This window comes from Rhincodon typus, chromosome 20 (genome assembly GCF_021869965.1).
Source record: "Rhincodon typus isolate 14 chromosome 20, sRhiTyp1.1, whole genome shotgun sequence".
NCBI classification, from domain to species: domain Eukaryota; kingdom Metazoa; phylum Chordata; class Chondrichthyes; order Orectolobiformes; family Rhincodontidae; genus Rhincodon; species Rhincodon typus.
The window spans coordinates 319,195-342,474 of record NC_063351.1 but is presented as its reverse complement, the minus strand read 5'-3'; the positions used below and the strand labels follow the sequence as shown (position 1 = coordinate 342,474).

Below are 23,280 nucleotides of genomic sequence, written 5' to 3'. Positions count from 1 at the left end.
CACATGGAAGGAACATTTGCAGCATCTATCAGAATTGTTCGATCGACTTCAGCAGGCGAGCTTGATGATAAACCTGGCTGAGAGTGAGTTTGCAAAAGCCCAAGTCATGTTCCTGGTCCATGTTATTGGACATGGACAAATGGGATATTCTACGGGATGTGAAAACAAAGCTTAGTGGGAAGATTCCCATACCATTGACAAAGAGTGCAGTAGTAATTCCTGAGATTAAGTGGAATTTAGTTGAAGTTCATACTGAATTTTGCTCCACTGACTGACTTAATGAAGAAATACAGAAAATGTCGGTAGATGGCAAACTGTCACAAGGCATTTGATAGCCTGAAAGCTGTTTCGACCACTGCTGCAGTGTTAGCCACACCTAATTACACCAGGCCATTCAAGGTCGCGAACAATGCGAGTGATTTGGGTGTTGGTGCTGGTCTCTTACAAGAAGACGACAGGAAGATAGAAAGTTCTCTTCCAGAAAATTGAATTATCATAAACAGAAATATTCCACAACTGATAAGGAAACCTTGAGCTTGGTATTGGCATTACAACATTTCAACATTTATCTGGCCAGAAATGTGCCTGAGACAATTGTATATACTGATCATAACCCATTAAAGCTTTTGGTGAAATTTAAGGACAAAAATTCCAGACTGTTTGGATGGAGCTTATTATTTGCAGCCATTCAATTTGAAAATTATACACATGGCAGGATGAGAACATAATTGCCGACACATTGTCATGACTTTGATGAAGAAAGACGGAGGCATTCAGTGGCAGGAATAAATGAATTGAAATAGACTGTAGTAGTGAATGTTTACATGCTTGGAAACAATATAATATATATGTACTGTCGTGGACTAATAGTGTTAGGCTAAGGGTTTTTAAAAATAAAACCATCTTTGTATATTGATGGTTCATTTTTTTAAAGGGGGAGGTGTGACGATGCTATGGCTTTAAAAGATTCTTTTGTCCTGTCGTTTTTTTTAAAGGGAGGTTGAATGAGAAGTGTCCAGTTGAATGTAAGAAAGCAAATAGCTTGTGAGGCGTTGGGTTTTTTTGTTATGTTGTAACAATTGAGGCAGTCTGGCTGGGTGTGACCAGCTCTCACAGACCAGGCTTTCTAGGTTTTTTTTTAGTTTTAGCTTTAAGCAGTTGCAGTTGTGGTCTTGAAGAAGCAGAAACTATCTTTTCCCTCTTTTGGTTACAACTAGGAGCTGGGGTTTCTCTCTGCTGCTGGGTTACCTGTGAGACAAATCTATTTTTCTGAATTTGCCGTTTTTGCCAAGGGCAGTGCTTATGGGATGTTACTATATTGGAACAGTTAATTAACTAAGTTACTGTATCTATCATTTGGTTCAATTTTCCAATAGAGTTGTTATTTCTAAGTTCTTTTTTCTTTTGTTTGTACTTTGGCTACCATGTTTAAATAAATTCTGTTTTTGCTTAATGTCAATTAGTTTGAATCGGTTGCATTGCGTTTGGAATAAGGCACTTTACATTTGCCTTAAAAAAAAGAGTTGGGTCTAGGCTACCTTCTTAAAATATTTTGAGGGGTCTGGTCTGGTCCATAACACAGTTTAGGATACACGGTCAGTATGGATGGATTGGACCGAAGGTTCTGTTTCCATGTTGTAGGAGTCTGTAATCATTTTCTCAACTTCCCCTGCCAATCTGTCACCACCTAGAGGTTGTTTTGTGCAGAAATCTCAGTTTTATTTTAGATTTCCAGTCTTCATTCTTGTAGCCAAGTTTATCAATTCACATCTTTCAGCATGAAACTATTACACTTGTATACTCAGGACTAGTCCATTTCCTTTTGAAGATTATCATTATCTTCCTCAAAGTTCACAACATTTCTAAGTTTTGGATCACCTGCAAGTCTTGAAATTGTGCCCTGTATCCCCATTCTAGATCACTGATGTAGATTAAGAAATGCAGAAGTCCTTCCTCCAGTCTTAAAAACAAGCTTTTTCCATTACTCTGTTTTCTGTCACTTGGCCAACATTGTAACAATATTTCTATTGTCCTTTTTCTTCTTTGAGCTCTAATTTTTTTGATCAACTATTGTTTGGTGCTTTATCAAGTGCCTTTTGAAGGTCCATGGACACTATATCAACTGCATTCACTTGTTCAAATCTCTCTGTTACATGTTCAAAAACTCAAGCAAGTTAGTTAAACATAATTTGTCCTTAACAAATCTATATTGGCTTTCATTAATTAACTCACATTTATTCAAATGACAGTTAATTTTTTCCTGAATCTCACTTTATAAAGTTTCCCCCATCACCAAGGTCAAACTGACTGGTCTGTAGTTGTTGGGGTTTGTCTTCACATCCCTTTTTGAATAAGGGATCACATTTATAATTCTCCATCCCTGTGGCACCGCCCCTGTATCTCAGGCAGATTGGAAGATTAGTGCTAGTGCGTCCTCAATTTCCACTTGATCAGGTGCACCAAGCATCCTCAGATGCATCTCATCTGGTCTGGATGTTTTAACATTTTAAGAGCAGACAGCATTTATAATCTTTGTCATTGTATTTTAGCTCAGTGAGTATTTCAACTACCTCCTCTTTCACTATGTTCTTGGGCATCAGTTTCTTCCTTTGAAACTTTCTTTACAATGTCTGCACATGGTATCTCAGCCAATTAATTATTTTATCTTGGATTATGCCTTGCCTTTTTCCATAGACAACTTAAACCTTTGATAGTATGATCATATTCTTCTTTTACAAATGCTTAGTCAATATCCTTTCAAGAGGATTTTCCACAATCTTTTCCTCAGTCAGGACCTCGTTGTGAAATATTCCCTGTTATAATGACTGTCTGTGCCCATGTCCTCTGTGTGCCACTTCTTACTTTTCACAAACCAAACAGGAGCTCTTTTGCAGTGGTAAGTCCCTACCTCTCAGCCAGGAGGTTCAGGTTCAAATCCCATCTCTCCTGAAATGTGCAATACCATCTCTGAACAGGTTGATTAGTGAAATAACTCCACACAGACTGGTATCCTGTCACCAAGTAACCCTTTATTTACACTTGGGAGAGTTCTTGACAGTGATCCAGCTTCCTCAGAGACAGCTCTCAGAGTGAACAGAATCTCTGACACTCCTGTTTATATCTGTCAGCCAGGGCTCCCTGATTGAATCAGGTTAACAGCCCCAATCAGGGAACTCACATTCTATGATGTCCACCTGGCTGATCTTGTTGCAATCACTACAATTAGAAGATATCTAACCAATCAAACAAACTTAGACTTCTCAAAATCTTTCTGGAAATCCTTGGTAAAAAACTACTTGCATCTATCCTTCACCCATAAAATGCAAACTCATATTTTAAAAGATTACTTTTTTAAAAAAATGTTTTTATTTTTATGTGCTTTAATTTTTTTGCACAAACATCTCTTTTAGTAACACATAAAATACTTAGTTTTTCCAAATAAAACTAATGTAAAAGAAGAGATAAGCGTAATGGTTATATTACAGGACCAGTAATCAGTAAATCTGAAATTTAAATTCTATTCATCGAATAAAATTTGAAATAAAAAGCTAGAATCAAAATGGTGATCACGTAACTACTGGATTGCCATAAAAATCCAGACACATGATAAAGTGGTTCATTCTTTACTGCCCGTAAGTGGCTCAGCAAGCTGATCACGTACCAAAACTACTAACAAGGGCATATAAGGATGGAAAATAAATGCTGACATTGCTAGTAGTACCCATATAACCAGGAACTAACTAAAAAAAAGTCAGTAAATGGGAGCAATTCAAAGGCCATTAGTATAAAAGATGTTGTTTCATAAACAAAAACAGGAATTGTTGGAAAATTTTAGCAGGTTCAAGAGCGTCTGTGGAGAGAAATTGGAGTTAATATTTTGGGTCCAGAGGTCCTTCTTCAGAACTGGTTCCAAGAAGGGTCACTGGACCCTGAAATATTAACTCTGATTTCTCTTTGCAGATTCTGCCAGTCCTGCTGAGATTTTCTCGCAGTTTCTGTTTTTGTTTCAGATTTCCAGCATCGGTATTTTTGTCTTGATTTCATAATAGCTGTGCAATTCATAACTCATTTACCATTTACAGCCCCCAAAAGCTAATACATTTATGTGTCATTTTACATTCCTGCGTCAGTTAGCACAGCCTCCAATCAAACATTCATTACTGGGGTGAGCTGCAGTAAAGGATGCTGGGATAAAACACCATTCTGCCCAGTACTGTTCAAAGTTCCATAATTCTGCATCAAACTCCGTCGCTTCAAGCTGTCCAGAATGATCGAATTGTTTGATGCCAAACTGACTCGAGTCCTGGAAAAGAAGTTCACATTTAGGATTGATCATTTCTGTAGTTTTTTAACTTACGAAACATTATGAAATCATAAAGGCTTTTTGCCTATCGGGTTGCTCCAGTTCTTTGAAAGAACTTTCTAATTAGTCTCACACCCCTGCTCTTAAGCCCTGACATTAGGGCTTCTCACTTTTAATACCTTCGGATAAACATTTTTTATCCAATTTCCTTCTGAAAGTTGTGGTTGAAGCTGCTTCCATCATCCTTTCAGGCCAGTGCATTTCAGGAATAAAAAGCTAGCATCAGCAATGGTAACTATCTAATTACTAACTTAGTGTAAAAACTTGCCTACTATGATCTGTTTGTACTGCTCATACACAAAGGTTCTCACTGCACTCTGGTACATACAACAATAAATCAATCTGATTCACTACTGTCCTTTTGGGAAGGAAATCTATCATTTATATCCCTTCTTGAATATATGCAACTCCAGATGATCAGCAATATGGCTGACTCTTGATTGCCTCTGAAATGGCTCAGTAAGACATCTGGTTATAAAGAAGATAGCTCAGGAACACCTGAAGGACAATTAGAATGGTCAATAAATGCAGGCTTGGCAAAGAACCTAAAAAAATCTCTCATCTCCACACTCCCCTGACTTGCCTTGCAATTTTGTTTTTGAAATTGATCATAAATTTGTGATCTTCAACTACAAATTCTCCTGTCAGTGGAGACAGATTCTCCCTATCTGCAAATGAACATATAAATTAGGAGCGAGGCTGTTCAGCCACTTAAGCCTGGTATTTGATAAAACAGAGGCTAATCTTATTGTGGCCTCAATTCCATTTTGCTGTCTACCCATAATACCCTTTGACTCTTTGGTCAATCAAGAAACTACCTAAACCAGCATTTAAATAGTCAATCATCCAGGTTCCACTTGTTTCTGGGGAAGAGAATTTCACAGAACTTTTCACAGAACTTTTCACAGAACACCCTTTAAGAGAAACAATTCTTATCTCTGCCTATGATTTCTAAGGGGATATTGCAAATTGTTCAAAAGAAAAGCTGATTTTTCCTTTCGTTTTTAAAAAATTACTTTTGAGGGGCTTTTAAAACTGCTCTCACAGATCACACGACTTACATGTTGGCTGTTGTGCTGCGTGCTTCCAGCAGTGGACATAGTGAGACAGACCACCGTTGTAGAATTTCTCACCTGTTATTGTGTAGATGGATTGAAACAAAGAGAGCTCAGAGTCCTAGTCTCCGAGCCTGACTCTCTAAAAAAGAGGCATCTCTAAACTCCCTATGTCTGAAGATGTTGCTAAAGTAACTTTGGATTTGACCACGGGAGTGAAAACTCTTTGTTAACATGACTAGCTCAATAATTATCAGCCCATTAGCCACTGACAGCCAGCATCATGTAATTGAAACTCCTTTAGAATTTTGTCAAACTTTATTTACATGTTCTGAACTCTTGAAGGAGTTTGCTTTTAACACTAGTACAGAGAACAGCAGCAGACCTCTAGGCTAACAGCACGCCTGTTTAAACTAGCAATCGAGTTAAGAGTTAAAACCATCTCAAAAACCTGCTTTGGAAGGTTCACTTGGAAAAGCAAACTGATCCTTGGTCTAGTAACCTTCACATGAACTGCTTTATCACCAATCTTGACAGAATTTTAAAACTCCTAACTGGGTGCATATTCCTGTGCTTTTGTATACGTGCCTTCTTGCGTGTATGTATATGCTTCTGTGTGCCTGCATGTTGTGTGCGCCTGTACACATTCATATGTTGTGTCTCCGTGCATATGTATGTTGTCTGTGCCTCTGAGTGCACGCTGCCTGTGTCTTTATGTGCATGCACAGGCTGAGCCTTGTGCTTGTTATATGTTTTTGTGTGCACATGATGTGCATATCTGTGTGCATTTTGCGATGGGGCATACATTGTTTCATGGTGTGCATGCATGTTGTGTCTTTTTACACATAAGATTTGTGTTTGTGCACACGTCTTTGTGTACATCCATGTTGAGAATGCGTGTGTGTTATGTGTATTTGTGTGAGTGCGTGTGGTCACAGGGATTGGATAACACTCACTCGGAGACTGAACATGAGAAATAAATAAAATCCTGCACCTAAGAGAGTTTGTTGCACATCACTTTAAAACTAATTTCTACGAACAAAGATTTTGGAAAACCCATCTTAGTCTTTTGAAAAATTGCCATTATGTTTATGGAGAGAGGGAAGGAGAATAAAGGAGCTGTCTCTCTCTCTCTTCCCCCTCTAATTTTTAAACTGTGTTCTAGTCTTTCCCACATGGGGAAACATCCTTTCTCCATCAAACTTGTTAAACCTTTGAAGGATTGTATATGCTTCAATAAGATCACCTGTTATTCTCTAAGCTCCAATGAAAACAGGACCAGCCTGTCCAATGTTGGCTAACAAGATAACCCCTTCATCCTCAGAATCAGGTGAATGAACCTTCTCTAAACTGCTTCTAGCAAAACGTCCCAACTCTTATATTCCATACCTCTTGCTATAAACAGCAACATTCCATATGCTTCCATAATCACTCACTGTGCTGGCTAACTTTATGGTTCATTCACCAGTACAAAATGATTCCTCTGAACCACAGAATTTTGCATTCTCTCAATTTAAGTATTATGCTGGTTTTCTATTCTCCCTGACAAAGTGGATAAGTTCACATTTTCCCACATACATACCAGCTACCAACATTTGCCCAGTCGCATAAGCTGTCTAAATCCACTTGTTGAATCAAGTGTTCACAATTAATCATTCTACCTGCTTTTGTGTCATCAGAAACCGTAACAATGCATTCAGTCCCTTCATCCAAGTCACTGATGCAGATTGTAAGTAGTTGAGGCCCAGCACCGATCCCTGTGGCACTCCACTGGTTACAGCTTGTCACTCTGAAAACACCTATCCTTATTCTCTGCTTTCTGTTAGCCAATCAATCCTGATCCATGCCAGTAAGATTTCCCTGATGCCACAAGCCCTTAGTTTGTGCAGTAACCTTTGACATGGCACAATATCAAATGCCTTTTGGAAATTCATGTAGAGCACATTTACAGGTACTCACTCATCCACATTACTTGTTACTGCCTCAAAGAACTCAAACTAATCAAATACAATTTCCATTTCACAAAACCATATTGACTTTACTTAATTGCACTGAGATTTTCTAAATGCTATAACCTCCTTAATAATATCCCCATGATAAACTGGCCTCTAGTTTTCGGCTTGCTGTCTCACTGCTTTCCTGAATAGAGAAGTCACACTTGTGATATTCCAATCAACTTTTCCAGAATCTCAGAAATTTTAGAAAATTACAATCAATATGTCCTTTCTGTCTAGTCTCTTGACTAATAGTTTCCTTAATATCTCTTCCCTGGGGATTGTAATTGTTTCAAGTTCCTTCCTCCCTTTTATATCTTGATTTACAAGGATATGGAGAGAACAGCAGTGAATCATAAAGCTCATTGGACAGTGGGTGCAGACGCAATCGGCTGAAAGAAGTAGTTTTTCATAATCACTATTGCAAGATCAGAAATCTGGCTGCCAATTTGTTCACAGAAACCTTCCATAAATATCAATGACCAGATCATCTGTTTTAACTGAGGTTTTCAATCTATGACCCAGCAAAATGCTGAACCCAGTAGAACCCTTCGGTTCATAGAATCCCTACAGTGTGGAAACAGGCCAATTGGCCCAACAAGTCCACACCGTCCCTCCGAAGAGCATCCCACCCTGACCTATCCCTCTACACTTTCTCTGCAACCCTGCATTTCCTATGGCTAATCCACCTAACTTACACACCCCTGGACGCTATGGGCCAATCCACCTAACTTGCATATTTTGGACTGTGCGAGGAAACCGGAACATTTGGCAGAAACCCACGCAGACACTGGGAGAATGTGCAAACTCCACACAAACAGTTGCCCGAGGCTGGAACTGAACCAAGGTCCCTAGCACTGTGAGGCAACAGTGCTAACCACTGAGCCACCGTGCTGCCCTGCTTCTTGAACACTCACCTTGGTGAATCAATACCACTATCTTCAGTAATGCTGTAGTTTTCCAGCAACTCCAGATGAGTGTTGTCGTCTTGGCTGGTCTGTGGTAATGCAGTACTGTGGGTGTGGTGAGGAAATTGGTTGCGGTCCAAATTTCTCATCAGTTGAGTTTTCATTCTGGGATGCCCAGCCCAGAGGTCCTGACTGGTTGGGTTTCTGGTGCCTTCATTACTAGATGTACAAAGGGTCTCTGGAGAAGAGTTAGCAACTGTCATGTTAGAAAAATCAAATATACTGCTGATGAGGTCCCTGCACCCACTTGGAGGCTCCTCTTTCTCCAGGTGTTCATATGGCAGAGGTATCATTGGCTGGTATCTGCAAAACGGACTGTGAGGCTCCTTCCCACAGCATGGTGTGGACTGTCCCATACTGCTGTCACTTGCTCCTTTTAACCAGCTCCCCACCTGCTGTTCAGCAAATTCACTTTCTGCAGTTTGCTCCTCCTGCAGCAGTATCTTGGATAAAACCCAGCTTTCACTGGACAACTCACTCGGCACACCTTCACTCCCAGGTTCATCGGCATAGTCGAGACCAGGCAGATGTATGGACAGCTCAGTATCATCGAGGTAAAGTGAACTGCAGGCATCATCCTCCTCCAGCTCTCTCTGATACAAGGTCTGATCTTCATCAGTGAAGACCTCACTCTGTCCCTCATCGGTCTCTGGTTGGCTGGCTGTTTCACCCTCAGGCTGGTGTGCTTGCTCTAGGGACACAAGTTGTGCATCAGACAGATGAGATAGGCTTGAGAGCCTCTCCACACTCACACACTTCACTGTTGTAGACGTGGTAGGATTCTGACCCTGCTTGGAAATTCGATCACACAAGGCTTGAGGGACAGAACTATCCTCATACTCATGGCTAACCTCTGGCCTTGTTACATTGCTAAATTTCTCTGTCTCCTGCTCTTGGTGATATTGCTGGGCGCAGGCAAGCATGTAATTTGAAGTGTGTATATTTTGGGGGGAGCCAGGTGTTTGGTTTTTGTTCAGGCAATCATGGGATTCACAGGGGATATTGTAACATGAGAGAACCTGGTTTCTGCACTCTATCCTAGCATCATGACTTCGTAGTTGCTCCTCATTATCTTCCTCTGCTGGCCTGAGATAGACAGCAGTGTTGGGTTGGGACTTCTCTGGAGCACTCTCTCTTCCTAATATAGTGTCCTGTGCCCTGGCAAAGGAGTCCAGAGACTGTGACCTCCGCCTCACCCTTGGGTTGTTGATTGTGGCATTTTGAGCATGATAGCATTTGATCTTGGTGAAAGAACCATCGATTCTTTTCTGGTGTGAGTGTTTGGTTGGGGTTCTACTCCTGCAAGCCTGGCTTGGCAGCTCCTCATGAAGCGTTTGCACTCCTTCACTCCTGTGCTTGTCCAGTTCCTTCACATTTGGACCATTCCTAGTCTTGGGCAGATCCTCGGTTGGTTGCAGTGATCCCTTAAGCCTCCGTCTTTTCTGCTCCCTGCTGGACCTCACTCTACGTTGCTGTGGTTGCAACTTAGCTGCTGTATTTTGCGGGTTTTCTTTAGAATGATGCCTCTGCTTGCCAATCAGCTGGTCCAGTGAGCCACTGCTGTGACATTGAGCAGTGCTCTCTCTGCTCAGTTTCTTCATCAGCAGAGTGTGCCTGACCAGGTTCTCCACAGTCAGTCCAGGATTGATGCGTTTGATGAGTTGGTGCTCCACGTCTCGTGGAATGTTCCTCACACTGTTCTCATCACGTACCGGCCACTCCTCTGGGGGAAACTGGGCTGAGAAAGTCCCGTATACTCTCTTGGGGCTCTCTTTTTTTTTCTTGCGCCGGAACAGGCTGAGGCTGAGCTTTCCGATGGGATTTCCCTTCTCTTTGGCCCTGCAAGGCCCATTCACTGTAGAAGTGGCCCTGTGCTGGACTGCTGGCTTGTGCTCCTTGCAGCTCCTCTGACCTGGGCTACTCTTACAGAACTGCGGCTCAGCCTGTTGCTCCTCCTCTGGCTGGCTGAAGCAGCGACAGGACTTGCAGTGGGGGACTCCATCGGGAAGTACCTTGTCCTTCCTCAATGGCTCCTGACTGCTCTCCACATTCACCAGGTATGTAATACGATCAATTGAGGCAGCGGTCTTCTCACACAGCATCCAGGGCTGTCTCTGTTTCCCTGTGCTGCCTGTAATGAAATAGGTGTGTGGAGTGACAATGAAATAGCCTTCTCCAGTGTGATAAATCTTCCTGTCCTGAATCAGGGAGCCCAAGGCACTGTGCACTATCTCCTGAGAGGGTGTTGCTATACCTACAGTATCAAAACCAAAATTTTACATCAGTTGGCATGAAGAAGAAATGAACAAGAGCAGAAATTGCTGGAGAAACTCAGCAGGTCTGGCAGGATCTGAAGAGAGAAAACAGAGTTTACGTTAGAGTTTACGTTAAGAGTCCAGTGACCCTTCATCTGATGAACTTCATCAGTGAACTGATGGAAAGAGGTGAGTGCGTAGGCGGAAATGGAGCCCAGAGAGAGAATGACATTTAGAGAGAAAGGGACAGATGATAGTATGCTCAGGAGAAAGAAAAGCTGATTATGGAGACCATAAGCAGGTGAAAATGTGTTCGCTGTGCTGAAAGCAGCTCATCTCAGGTACATGCATGGGTTAGGTATGGAGGGATGTGGACCAAATGCAAGCAAATGGGACTAGATTAATTGTGAAAACTGGGCGGCATGGACAAGTTCTGCCAAGGGGCCTGCTTCCATGCTGTAAATCTCTCTAACTTTATGTCATGACAAGACCTGGTGTGGATATGTGTGTGGGTGTGGGTAAAGGACCTAGAAGGTGGTGCTCAGGTTCGAAAATTATTGAACTCAATACTGGGTCCTGGAAATGAGATGCTGCTCATCCAGTTTGCAATGAGCTTCAATGGAGCGCTGCAGCAGGTCTGAGACGGAAATGTTGGCCAGGTAACACAGTGGTATGTTGAAGTGGCAGGCAACAGGAATTTGCCTATTGCCTTCCTGTTGTCTGCTATCTCGGTTTACGTGATCAACCATCAAATCGAAGAATGCCTTTCAACCTATAGACAGTGTGTTGATATTGCTGGAATCAAAAGATCTGTGAAAAAATAACTTTCCATCTTGTGATGTGGACTTCTGATCTTTGGAATTTTGTTTACCTGATCGATATTAGTTAGTGGGAGTTGTGTACAGACCACCAAACAGTAGTTGTGAGGTTGGAGATGGCATTAAACGGGAAATTAGAGATGTGTGCAGTAAGGGTACAGCAGTTATTATGGGTGTCTTCAATCTGCGTATTGATTGGTCTAACCAAACTGACAGCAATATGATGGAGCAGGATTTCCTGGAATGTACGATGGACGGTTTACTCATCTAATATGTTGAGGAACCATCTAGAGAACAGGCCATCCTAGACTGGATATTGTGTAATAAAAGAGGATTAATTAGCAACCTTGTGGTGTGAGATCCTTTGGGGAAGAGTGACCATAATATGGTGGAATACTTCATTAAGGTGGAGAGTGACTCAGTTAAATCTGTGACTAGGGTCCTGAATTTGAAGAAAGCTAACTTTGATGGTGTGAGACATGCATTGACTAGGATAAGCTGGTCAAGGATACTTAAGCGGTTGATGGCAGATAGGCAATGGCAAACATTTGAAGAACACATGGATGAACTTCAACAACTGCACATCCGTGTCTGGCACAACAGTAAAACAGGGAAGGTGGCTCAACCATGGCTAACAAGGGAAATTAGGGATCATGTTAAAACCAAAGAGGAGGTATATAAATTGGTCAGAAAAAGCAGGAAACCCAAGGACTGGGGGAAACTTAAAATTCAGTGGAGGAGGACAAAGGGTTTAATTTGGAAAGGGAAAATAGAATACACGAGTAAACTTGCGGAAAATATAAAAACTGACTGGAAAAGTTTCTATAGATATGTGAAGAAAAAAAGACTGAAGACAAATGTAGGTCCCCTTATAGTTAGAATCCAGTGAATTCATAATGGACAACAAACAGATGGCAGACCAGTTGAACAAATACTTTGGATTTGTCTTCACTATGGAGGCTACAAATAGCTTTCTGGAAATGCTAGGGGACAGAGGGTCAAGCATGAAGGAGGAACAGAAGGAAATCCTTAATAGTCTGGAAATGGTATTGGGGAAATTGATGGGATTAAAACTTGCTAAGTCCCCGAGGGCCTGATGCTCTGCATCCTAGAGTATTTCAGGAAGTGGCCCTAGAAATCATGGAAGCATTGGTGATCATTTTCCAGCATTCTATACACTCTAGAAGCGTTCCAATAGACTGAAGGCTAGCTAATGTAACCCCACATTTTAAAAAATGGACGGAGAGAGAAAACGGGCAATTATAGGCCAGTTAGCCTGACATTGGTGGTGGGGAAATTGCTAGAGTCAATTATTAAGGACGTAATAACTGAACATTTGGAAAGCGGTGACAGGATCAGTCCAAGTCAGCATGGATTCACTGAAGGGTAATCATGCTTGACAAATTTTCTGGAATTTTTTGAGATGTAGCCAGTAGAGTGGACAAGGGTGAATCAATGGATGTTGTGTATCTGATCTTTCAAAAGTCTTTTGACGAGGTCCCATACAAGAGATTAGTAAGCAAACTTAAAGCTTGTGGTATAGGAGGTAATGTACTGATGTAGACAGAGAACTGGTTGGCAGACAGGAAACAGAGAGTTGAAATAAATGGGTCCTTTTCTGAGTGGCAGGCAGTGACGAGTGGGGTACTGCAGTGTTCAGTGCCGGGACCTCAGCTGTTCACAATACACGTTAATGATTTGAACAAAGGAATTGAATACAATATCTGCAGATGACACAAAATTGGGTGGCAGTGTGTGCTGTGAGGAGGATGCTAAGATGCTGCAGGTGACTTGGCCAGACTGGCTGAGTGGGCAAATACCGGCAAATGCAATATAATGTGGATAAATGTGAGGTTATCCACTTTTGTGGCAAAAACAGGAAGGCAGATTATTATCTGAACGGTGGCAGTTTAGGAAAAGGTATAACAGGACTTGGGCATCATAGTGGAACAGTCGTTGAAGGTTGGCATGCAGGTACAGCAGGTGGTGAGGAAAGCTAATGGAATGCTGGCCTTCACAGTGAGACGATTTGAGTACAGGAGTAGGGATGCCTTGCTGCAGTTAAGTAGGGCCTTGATGAGGCCACAACTTGAGGAGTGTGTGCAGTTTTGCTCTCCTAGTCTGAGGAAGGACATTCTTGCTGTAGAGGGGGTCTCGCGAAGGCTCACCAGACTGATTGCCATGATGGCAGGATTGACATATGAAGAAAGACTGGATCAAATGGGTTGTACTCACTGGAATTTAGAATAATGAGAAGGGATCTCATAGAAATATACAAAATCCTGATGGGATTGGACAGGCTAGATGCGGAAAGAATGTTCCCAATATTGGGTAAGTCCAGAATTAGGGGTCACAGTCTAAGAATAAGGGGTAAGCCATTCAGGACTGAGATGAGGAAGGATTTCTTTACTAAGACAGTCATGAACCTGTAGAATTCTCTACCACAGAAAGCTGTTGGGGTCAGTTCGTCAAGAGGGAGTTGGATGTGGCCCTTGCAGTTAAAGGGATCAAGGGGTATGGAGAGAAAGCGGGAGTGAGATACTGAAATTGCACGATCATTCATGATCATGTTGAATGGTGATGCAAGATTGAAGGGCCAAATAGCCTACCCTTGCACCTATTTTCTATGTTTCTATATTATTTTCCCACCCATATGTTAAACTGTTTGTCTTTTGTGCTTCTTAATTGTGATTTATATGCATTTGGGGTTTTTGAACTGGTGTAGTTTAAGTTGCATAGCAGTACAGTAGAAGTCTTTTCTTCTCACTGCTCTTGCTAAAGTTAAGTGTGTTACAATAAGTAGTGTTATTTTTCAGTTACTGATTTGACCTGGCGAGAAATGCTTTGGTCTTGACTGGCAGTCAATTGGACAAATTGGTCATTTTGGTGTCAGAGATTTACAGTACAATAAAGTACTGCGGCATGGCGGCTCAGTGGTTAGCACTGCTGCCTTACAGCGAAAGGGGCCCGGGTTTGATTCCACCCTCGGGCGACTGTCTGTGTGGAGTTTGCATATTCTCCCCATGTCTGTGTGAGTTTCCTCTGGGGGCTCTGGTTTCTTCCCACAGTCCAAAGATGTGCAGGGTAGGTGGATTGGCCATGCTAAATTGCCTGTAGCGTTCAGGGATGTGTAGATTAGGTGGGTTATAGGGAGATGGGTCTGGGTGGGATGTCAGAGGGTCGCTGTGGACTTGTTGGGCCGAAGGGCCTGTTTCCACACTGTAGGGATTCTATGATGATGGTAAAACAGCAATATCCTGGTATTTTAAGCTACAAATAATCTATGATGAAAAGTCTCTTTGTCCATTGCATTCATGCCGGTCAAAAACAACCACCTAACTATTATACAGTCAGTGTGATACAGCATGGTAACAGACCCTTTAGACCAACTCTTTCCACCACTTGGATTCATTGGGATCTTATTTATCTATACATTGGTGTGACTGCTTATAGAACACTGGGGCATGACTATCAGCACACTACTCCGTTAAGCTTTGATAACCATTTATTGTCTCACGTCAGCAATGAGGGTGCCTCATATTGTTTTCACCATCTGGGGAAGCATAGAGCTTGTATTTGGGAGTTGCAGCTAAGGCTCATGAGACTGAATTCAAGGGCGTGTTTTCATCAGATGAGGTGAAAGTGGCCTCAGTTTGGTACATTGTGTACATCACACAGGCAATCCATTTGACTAAAGAATAAATATGGCTGGCCTCTATAGAACGCAGGAAAGAAAGATATTTCCCCGGCTGGTGAAATATTGCCTCTCTCTTAATCTGCAAATATGTGATGACATTGTGAAGGACCTCCTTACAGGTGAGTTGGGAGTGAAGTGTTTGGAACTGTATTGCCAATAGGCTGGTAGATGATGCTCAATGAATGCCATTGGACACAACAGACTATCTCCAGGGTTGTACAGAGAATGAAGTAATAAGACAACAAGTCACATCAGCCAAGACATAGGAGAACTGTGGAACATGTTCCAGTGACCAATTAGCCTAATCTAGTTCCTCTCTGTTATCTCCATGTGTCCCTTTGTTGCCTTTCAAAGTTCTCAACAAGATATAGTTGACATATTGCATGATGGCATGACAGTAACCAAGCTGACATGAGACAAGCAGTGTGCAATTGAGTTTGCTCAAGGCAAGGTCTACAAATCAGGTTTCCCTCCACAATCCCAAGGCCTCAGGAAAACAATGTTGTACATACTTGGTTGCCTGGATCTGAAGTTGAGGTACGTAGGGAATTTGCTACTGTTGTGATTCAAGATATGCCCAAGAATAAATTCTGCACCATAAAATTACCTGGATAACACTCGACCAAATATTCCAACAGGGCTTCCTGGGTCACAACTGTACGATTAGCATTCATTTCGGAGATAACACAACAAAGCACTTCTGCCAAGGGAACAAACTGAGACTGAGGAATGGGCTTCATGGGTATTGCGGGTGCATCACCTGCAAAATGACACATGAGATTAATACACAAAGCAAAAACAAAAGCAAAATACCATGGATGCTGGAGATTTACAATAAAAACAAAATACTGGAAATACTCACTTGATCTGGTGGTGCCTATGTATAGAAGAACTGCAGAGTTTTGAGTCAAATAGGGCTCTTCTTTGGAACTAAATAAGGTCCTCATATCCCTTAATTTCATGAGAGACCGAAAATGCAAAATTCTAACAGGGTGGCAGAAGATAGGATGTTTCCCCCTAGCTAGTGGGGCCAGTATCAGAAAACCCTTGATACTGAGGAAGCTTAGACAAGGAAAGAAAGGGAAGCTTATGGTACATACCGATGGCTCAGAACATGAGGAGCCATAGACGTGTACATAAAGTGCAGGGGGTTACTTAAAAATGAAATTAGGAATACAAAGACGGGATATGAAAAGCATTACAGGTAAAATAAAGGAAAATTCAGCTGAGGCCTAACCAAAATTGTTGAATGCCCATGCCTAGATGAGATTTATCCCAGCCTGCTGTGGGTGACAAGGTAGAAGATTGCAGGGCCCTGACATTAATTTTCAAATTCTCTCTGGACACAGGAGAAGTGCCAGAGGACTGGAGGATAGCTAATTTGTTACATCGATCAAAAAGAGTGCTAGGGATACAATAGGCTTGTGAATCTAACATCAATGGTAGGGAAACTAGAGTCATAGAGAGTCATAGCGTAATACAGCATTGAAACAGGCCCTTCGGCCCAAATTGGTCCATGCTAACCATGGTGCCCACTCAGCTAGTTCCAATTGCCTGCATTTGGTCCATATCCTTCTAAACCTTTTCCATCCATGAATATATCCAAATGTTTTTTAAATGTTGCTATTGTACCTGCCTCAACCACTTTCTCCGGCAGCCTATTCCATATACGCACCACTCTCTGCATGAAGAAGTTGTCCTTCAGGTCCTTCTTAAAACTTTCTTCTCTCACCTTAAAAGTATGCCCTCTAGTTTTCAATACCTCATCCCTGGGAAAAAGACTATATGGATTCATCCTATCTATGCCCCTCATGATTTTATACACCTTAATAAGGTCACCCCTCATTCTCCTATGTTCCAAGGAATAAAGACCTTTCCTGGCCAACCTCTCCCTATAACTCAGGCCTACTAGTCCTGGCAACATCCTCGTAAATCTTTGCACACTTTCTAGTTTAACTACGTTTTTCCTATAACAGGATGACCAAAATTGTACACAATACTCCACGTGCAGCCGCACCAATAACTTATACAACTATAACATAACGTCCCAACTCCTATACTCAAAACCTCGACTGATTAAGGCCAGCATGCTACATGCCTACTTCATCACCCTGTCCACCTGTGACGCCGCTTTCAACAAACTATGTACTTGTACTCCTAGGTCCCTTTGTTCCACAACACTCCTCAGGACCTTATCATTTACTGTATAAGTCTGTATACCTTGGATTGACTTTCCAAAGTGCAACACCTCACACTCATCTGTATTGAATTGTTGGAACAAATTCTGAAGCGAGGAGAGGTAGAGGTTAACCAACGATAATATGGATTTACCAGGACATTATCAAGTTTGACAGGTTTGACTGAGATTTTCAATGAGCTTACTAGATTTGTGGATGAGGGTACTGCAGTGGATGAAGTCTACATGGACCAATAAGGCTTTTGAGAAGATCTTGCAAGGGAGATACATCAAGGTGGTAAGAGCCATGGGGTTCAGGATAATTTGGCAAGTTGGATCTAAAACTGGCTTAGTGACAGTAGGCAGAAGGTAATGGTTGAGGGTTGTTTGAGTGACTGGAAGCCTGTGTCTAATGGCATACCACAGGGTTTGGTCCCTTCTGATTTGTACAGAACATTAATGAACGAAAATGAACGTAGCAGGTTTGATCAGTAAGTTCGCAGATGACATGAAAACTGGTAGTATGGTAAGGAGTGAGCAGGAAAACCTTAAACTGTCGGACAATATAGATGGGCTGATCAGATGGGCAGAACAATGGGAAATAGAATTTAATCTTGAAAAGTGAGAGGTGATGCATTTTTGAAACATATAAAATTCTAACAGAATTAGATAGGGTAAATGCAGGAATGATGTTGCCAAAGCTAGGGGTCACAGTCTAAGGATGTGGGGTAGGCCATTTAGGACTGAGATGAGGATAAATGTCTTCACCCAAAGCACGGTGGGCCTGTGGAATTCTCTACCACAGAAAGCGATTGAAGATGAAGCATTTAATGTTTTCAAAATAACATTGGATGTAGTTCTTGGGGCAAAATGGATCAAAAGGTTTGGGGAAGAAGCAGGAACAGGAGACTGAGGTGGATGATCAGCATGTTCATATTGAATGGCAGAGCAGGCTCGAAGGGCTGAAAGGCCTAATCATGCTCCTGTTTTCTATGCTTCTAAATTTCACAATACATATGCAGGGTACCTTCTTTCCAGGTCCCACAGCATCTCCCCATAAGAGTTCGGTGCTATTTACAACACAAGTAGTTGAGACTAGCAATACCCAGTGTAAACACAAGTTCAAAGAGTTGATGTTGCAAAGCTTCTGATTGGAAGTCTGCACAGACTTAATTAATTGACGTATTAATTGGCAAAAGGAATCAATAATTAGAATCTCTGGGGATGCATTTGTGATACAGATACCAGGATGAGGTCATACTCTGTTGTCCAGAACAAGATAACATTCAAATGTGTTGACAGTTCTCAGACAAGGTATTGACTAAATAAACTGGTTATGAACGGTGATCCATTTTATGCTTATTTGATTATCTGAGCTGCCGCTGGTGATTGTTACCAGCTAAAGTATGTACGCTTCTACAAACAGCTTGCAATACTGCCATTACTTTAGTACTTTTCTCAAAGCGCCAAAATCATGTTTTGGATGTGGAAAATACTTGCCATGTAACTAAACACGTTAAATATTGAACATGACCGTTTCAGAGCCAATAATAGATATGATTCACATTGAAAATGGACTCAAATGGGACATTTTTGCCAGCAGCACACTACAAAGGAGCATAATTTGTACCAATTTTGGAGGTGCTGCAATAGTGAGCCTTAACTGGGAAGACAATATCATTATACAGTGGAACAATGGAGGTCCTATCAGTGCTCAGTGCAGCTATAGTGTACATTTACACACTGGTCTTGTATTGCCCATAACTATTGCATTTCACGCATACAATCACCACACCAATTTAATTGCCATGATGATTTCATCTCACAAATAAAAAGATTATTGAAGCTTTGTGCAGAATTTCTTATCACAGTTAGAATTCCACGGATAGATTTGCTATTCTGCCAACTCACTGTGCCTCGAGGCCTTGCAATCTGGATAATCAGATCACCAACTGTTGACGGTACGAAGACAGGCCTTCAGCTTGCTGTGTCCATGTCTGCTCTCTGAATGGGCAGTTCACTTGGTGTATTCCCCTGCCTTCTCACCATAACCCTGCAGCTTGTTCCCTCCCTATGGTACTGTGGATCTGTCTACAACATACAGACTGCAGCAGCTCAATAAGGCAGGTCACCGTCACCTTTTCAAGCACAAATTATGGACAGGCAATAAATGCTGGGCACAGCCAGTGAGTTTAAAAAAAAGACTAAGAAGGCAAGGGAGTACATGATGAATAGTTGGACCCTAAGAAGCACAGAGGATCAGAGGGATCTTCGTGTGCATTTCCATAGACCGTTGATGGCAACATGACAGGTGGATAAGATGGTTAAGAAGGGAAATGGCATACTTGTATTTATTAGTCAAGGCACTGGATTCAATATTAGAGAAGTTATGATGGAGATGTACAAGATGTGAGTTGAGTGACAGCTGTTTGCCATTCTAGTTGTCACAATGTAGAAAGCATGTGATTGCACTGGAGAGGGTACAGCAGAGATTCATCAGGATATTAAGAGATTCAGCAGCTATGAAGAGAGACTAGACAGGCCAAGGTTGTGTTCCTTAAAGAAAATCAGGCTGGCAGGCGGGAGTGCTGTGAATTGAGGTCCACAAAATTACAAGGGACACTGATAGAAAGAAATATTTCCCTTTAGTAGAGGGATTAATAATTAAGGGGCATAGATTTGAAGGAAAGGGCAAGAAGTTTAGAGGGAATTTAGGAACAATATTTTCACTCAAAGGGTGGCGAGTATCTGGAAATCACTCCCTGAAAAGGTGGCAGAGGCAGAAACTATCACAAAATTTAAGGAGTATTCAGGTGATCACTCAAGGTCAGCTGGAGCAATGGTGACAGTGGTAGTACAGCAGAGCAATGTGAACCTGTTAAAGCCTGAGAAGCAGAGCTTGGATTGAGGTCAGTGAGAGCAGTGGTGGTGCTGGGAGCAGAGCAAACTGGTGCTGAGTCCAGGGATGGAGCTCTGGTTGTGATGTCATGATGCAAAAAATGACATATAATCAACTGCTCAGCTATCAGGTCCAGAGACTGAGTGAGTAGTGTCTTGATGGAGATAGAGTTTAAAGTAGAAATGGAGAATGAGAGTGAGAAATCTGATTTTGGTGAGTAGTGGGTAAGGTTGTACAGGTTATAAGGTTCCTAGTGTATTATTTTTAGTTGCTAGGTTTACAATGGCAGGAGAACTTGGCCCTGTAGAATGCTTCCCCTGCAATGACAGAGAGATCAGGGGACACTTCCAGTGTCCACAGTGACCATGTATGTAGGACGTGTGTTCAGCTGCAGCTCATGATTGACCACATGGATTGGCTGGAGCTGCGGACTCACTTTGGAGCATCCACAAAGCTGAGAATGTCACTAAAGAGCTGCAATTAAGGGCTACACAAACAGGAAAGTAAAAGGCCACCAGGAAGACTAATTAGTGAGGGCAGGCAGTGCAGGAATGCCCTGTGGCCTCTCAAACAAATGTACCACTTTGGATACTGTTGCAGGGAATGGCCTCTCAGGAAAAAACAAGAGCACCAGCCTCAACCAGATCAGTAGTACCATGATTGACTCTGTTGTACGACAGGGAGGGTCAAAGTGTCAGTAAACTCTAATCAAAAAATTATTGAACTTGGATTTAAAATTAATACCTGATGTAGCATCCACTGCTGTTTGTGGAAGAAAGTTTCAAACATCTACCAAACTTTGTGTATAGAAGTGCTTCCTAACATCACTCCTGAACAGTCTGACCCTAATTCTCAGACTATGCTCCTAGTTCTAGAATGTCCAACCAGTAGAAATAGTTGTACTCCCTCTCAGGCCAATATATCCTTCCTGAGGCCTGGTGCCTACATCTGCTCACAGTACTTCAAGTGGGGTCTAACCATGGTTTTGTATAACTGCAGCATAACGTCAGCATCCTTGTACTCAGTCCTCTACATATAAAAGGCAGCATTCCATTGGCTTTCTTGATTGTTTCCTGCACTTGTTAGTGACATATTAAAGATCTGTATACCTCAACTCACAAGTCTCTTTGGACATCCACTGTATTTAACTTCATACCTCTAGAAAATAACCTGATTATTCATTTTGGATCAAAAAAGGACGATCTCACACTTACTTATATCGAACGCCATCTGCCACAGTTTGCCCATTCACTTAGTCTATCAATATCCCTTTCCAATTTTACTTTATCGTCTACACTTTCTACAATGCCACCTAACTTTGTCTTATCAACAAATTTGGATAAATGACTTCCTATGCCATTATCCAAACCATTCATAAATAATGTCAATAATTGAGGCCCTAACACATATCCTTGTGAGATACCCTGATCACATCCTGCCAACTTGAGTACGTATCCATTTTCCCTACTTTCTGTTGCCTGCCACCCAACCAACTTCCCAGCCATGTCAGTAATTTGCCCTCTATTTAGTGGGTTTCTACCTTATGTGGGATATTATCAAATGCCTTCTGGAAGTCTATAAAAACAACATGCATAGTCATTCCTTCCACTACTTCAGTCACCTCTTCAAAAAAATTAATGAGGTTTTTCAGGCATGACTTGCCTGTCACAAATCCATGCTGGCTCTCCCTGATTAACTGAGACCTCTCAAAGTGATCAGTTACCCCATCTTTCATTATAGACCCCAACAACTGAGTCCCGAGCTGAAATTTTCTTCCAATAAAGGCCAAAGTGCTATTTGCTTTCTCATTTCTTGACACACCTGCATGTTACCACTCATGGACTTATAAATAAGGAAACACAGATTATTTTGACATCAATAATTCAGATATTTGGTCCTGGAGATTTGTGAACTTTCAATCCCATTAGTTTGTACAGTTACACACTTTTCAGTCATACTAAATTCTTTCAGTTACTCATAGTCCCTTGGAACACTCTTACTTTTGGGAGATTTATTTTATCTCGGGCGACTGTGTGGAGTTTGCACATTCTTCCCGTGTCTACGTGGGTTTACTGCAGGTACTCCAGTTTCCTCCCACAGTCCAAAGATGTGCAGGCTAGGTGGACTGGCTATGCTAAATTGCCCGTAGTGCTCAGGGATGTGTAGATTAGGTGGGTTATAGGGGAATAGGTCTGGGTGGGATGCTCCGACTGTTGGTGTGGGCTTGTTGGGCCGAAGGGCCTGTTTCCACACTATAGGGATTCTATGATTCTTAATCTGTAACGAAGTAACAGGGTGTGGAGATAGGGGTGGAGATAGGGCAGAGAGGAGGGAAAAAGGGACCAGAGAGGGAAGCAGCAGGCAAGAAAGGGAGTGATTGGGCACAGTGGGTAGAGATGAGGCAGAAAATGGGCCGGTAAGACAGAGAAAGGTATGAAGAGGCAACAGTGAGAAAGAACATGGGACAAATGGATTGCAGGGACAGAGAAAGAGAGGAGATACAGAGAGGGGGAGAAAGAGGAGGAGACAGGGTGGTAGAGAGAGAGAGAAAGACGGGAAGGAAAGAGAGAGACTTTATGTGAGGGAAAAGGCAGAGAGAGAGAGAGAGAGAGACAGGCATGGAGCAGAGACAGGGGGAAGAGAGGGAAGGAGGGCAGGAGACGATAGAAAGCAGGAGTAAGTGGGGAAACAGAGGTGGGGTATTGCTGGATGGAGATCCGATGTGGAGGTGCCGGTGTTGAAATGGGGTCGACGAGGTCAGAAATCACAACACCAGGTTACAGTCCAATAGGCTTATTTGAAAACACAAGCTTTCAGAGTCTTACTCCTTCATCAGGTGTTAGTGAGAGAGGTAGTATCAGACACAGAATTTATAAGTAAAAGGTTAAAGGGCCACACCACTTATGAGGATGTACTAAACAAACCTAAGATGCTGTTAAATCTTTAGAAGGTTTGAATTGATTACTATGTATATGTAAATCCCCAAATTCCTTTGAAGTCACTGTCCTGAGAAAACTAAAGGTTTTATCAGCGTAAAGAAGAGGTAACATTTTAC

The 23,280-nt window shown here is 42.0% G+C and overlaps 1 protein-coding gene across 1 annotated transcript in view; it reads right to left on the bottom strand.

The window, feature by feature from the left end:
* Positions 1-3,992: 3,992 nt before the first annotated feature.
* The window catches only part of stox1 (storkhead box 1), a 19,655-nt gene continuing 367 nt past the window's right edge, over positions 3,993-23,280 (bottom strand). The window contains exons 2-4 of the mRNA XM_048609001.1: positions 15,758-15,910; positions 8,330-10,634; positions 3,993-4,303 (exon numbers count right to left, since the gene is read on the bottom strand). Coding sequence (XP_048464958.1) covers positions 4,147-4,303; positions 8,330-10,634; positions 15,758-15,910 — 2,615 coding nt within the window. The 3' untranslated portion in view covers positions 3,993-4,146. The remainder of the gene's footprint in view (positions 4,304-8,329; positions 10,635-15,757; positions 15,911-23,280) is intronic.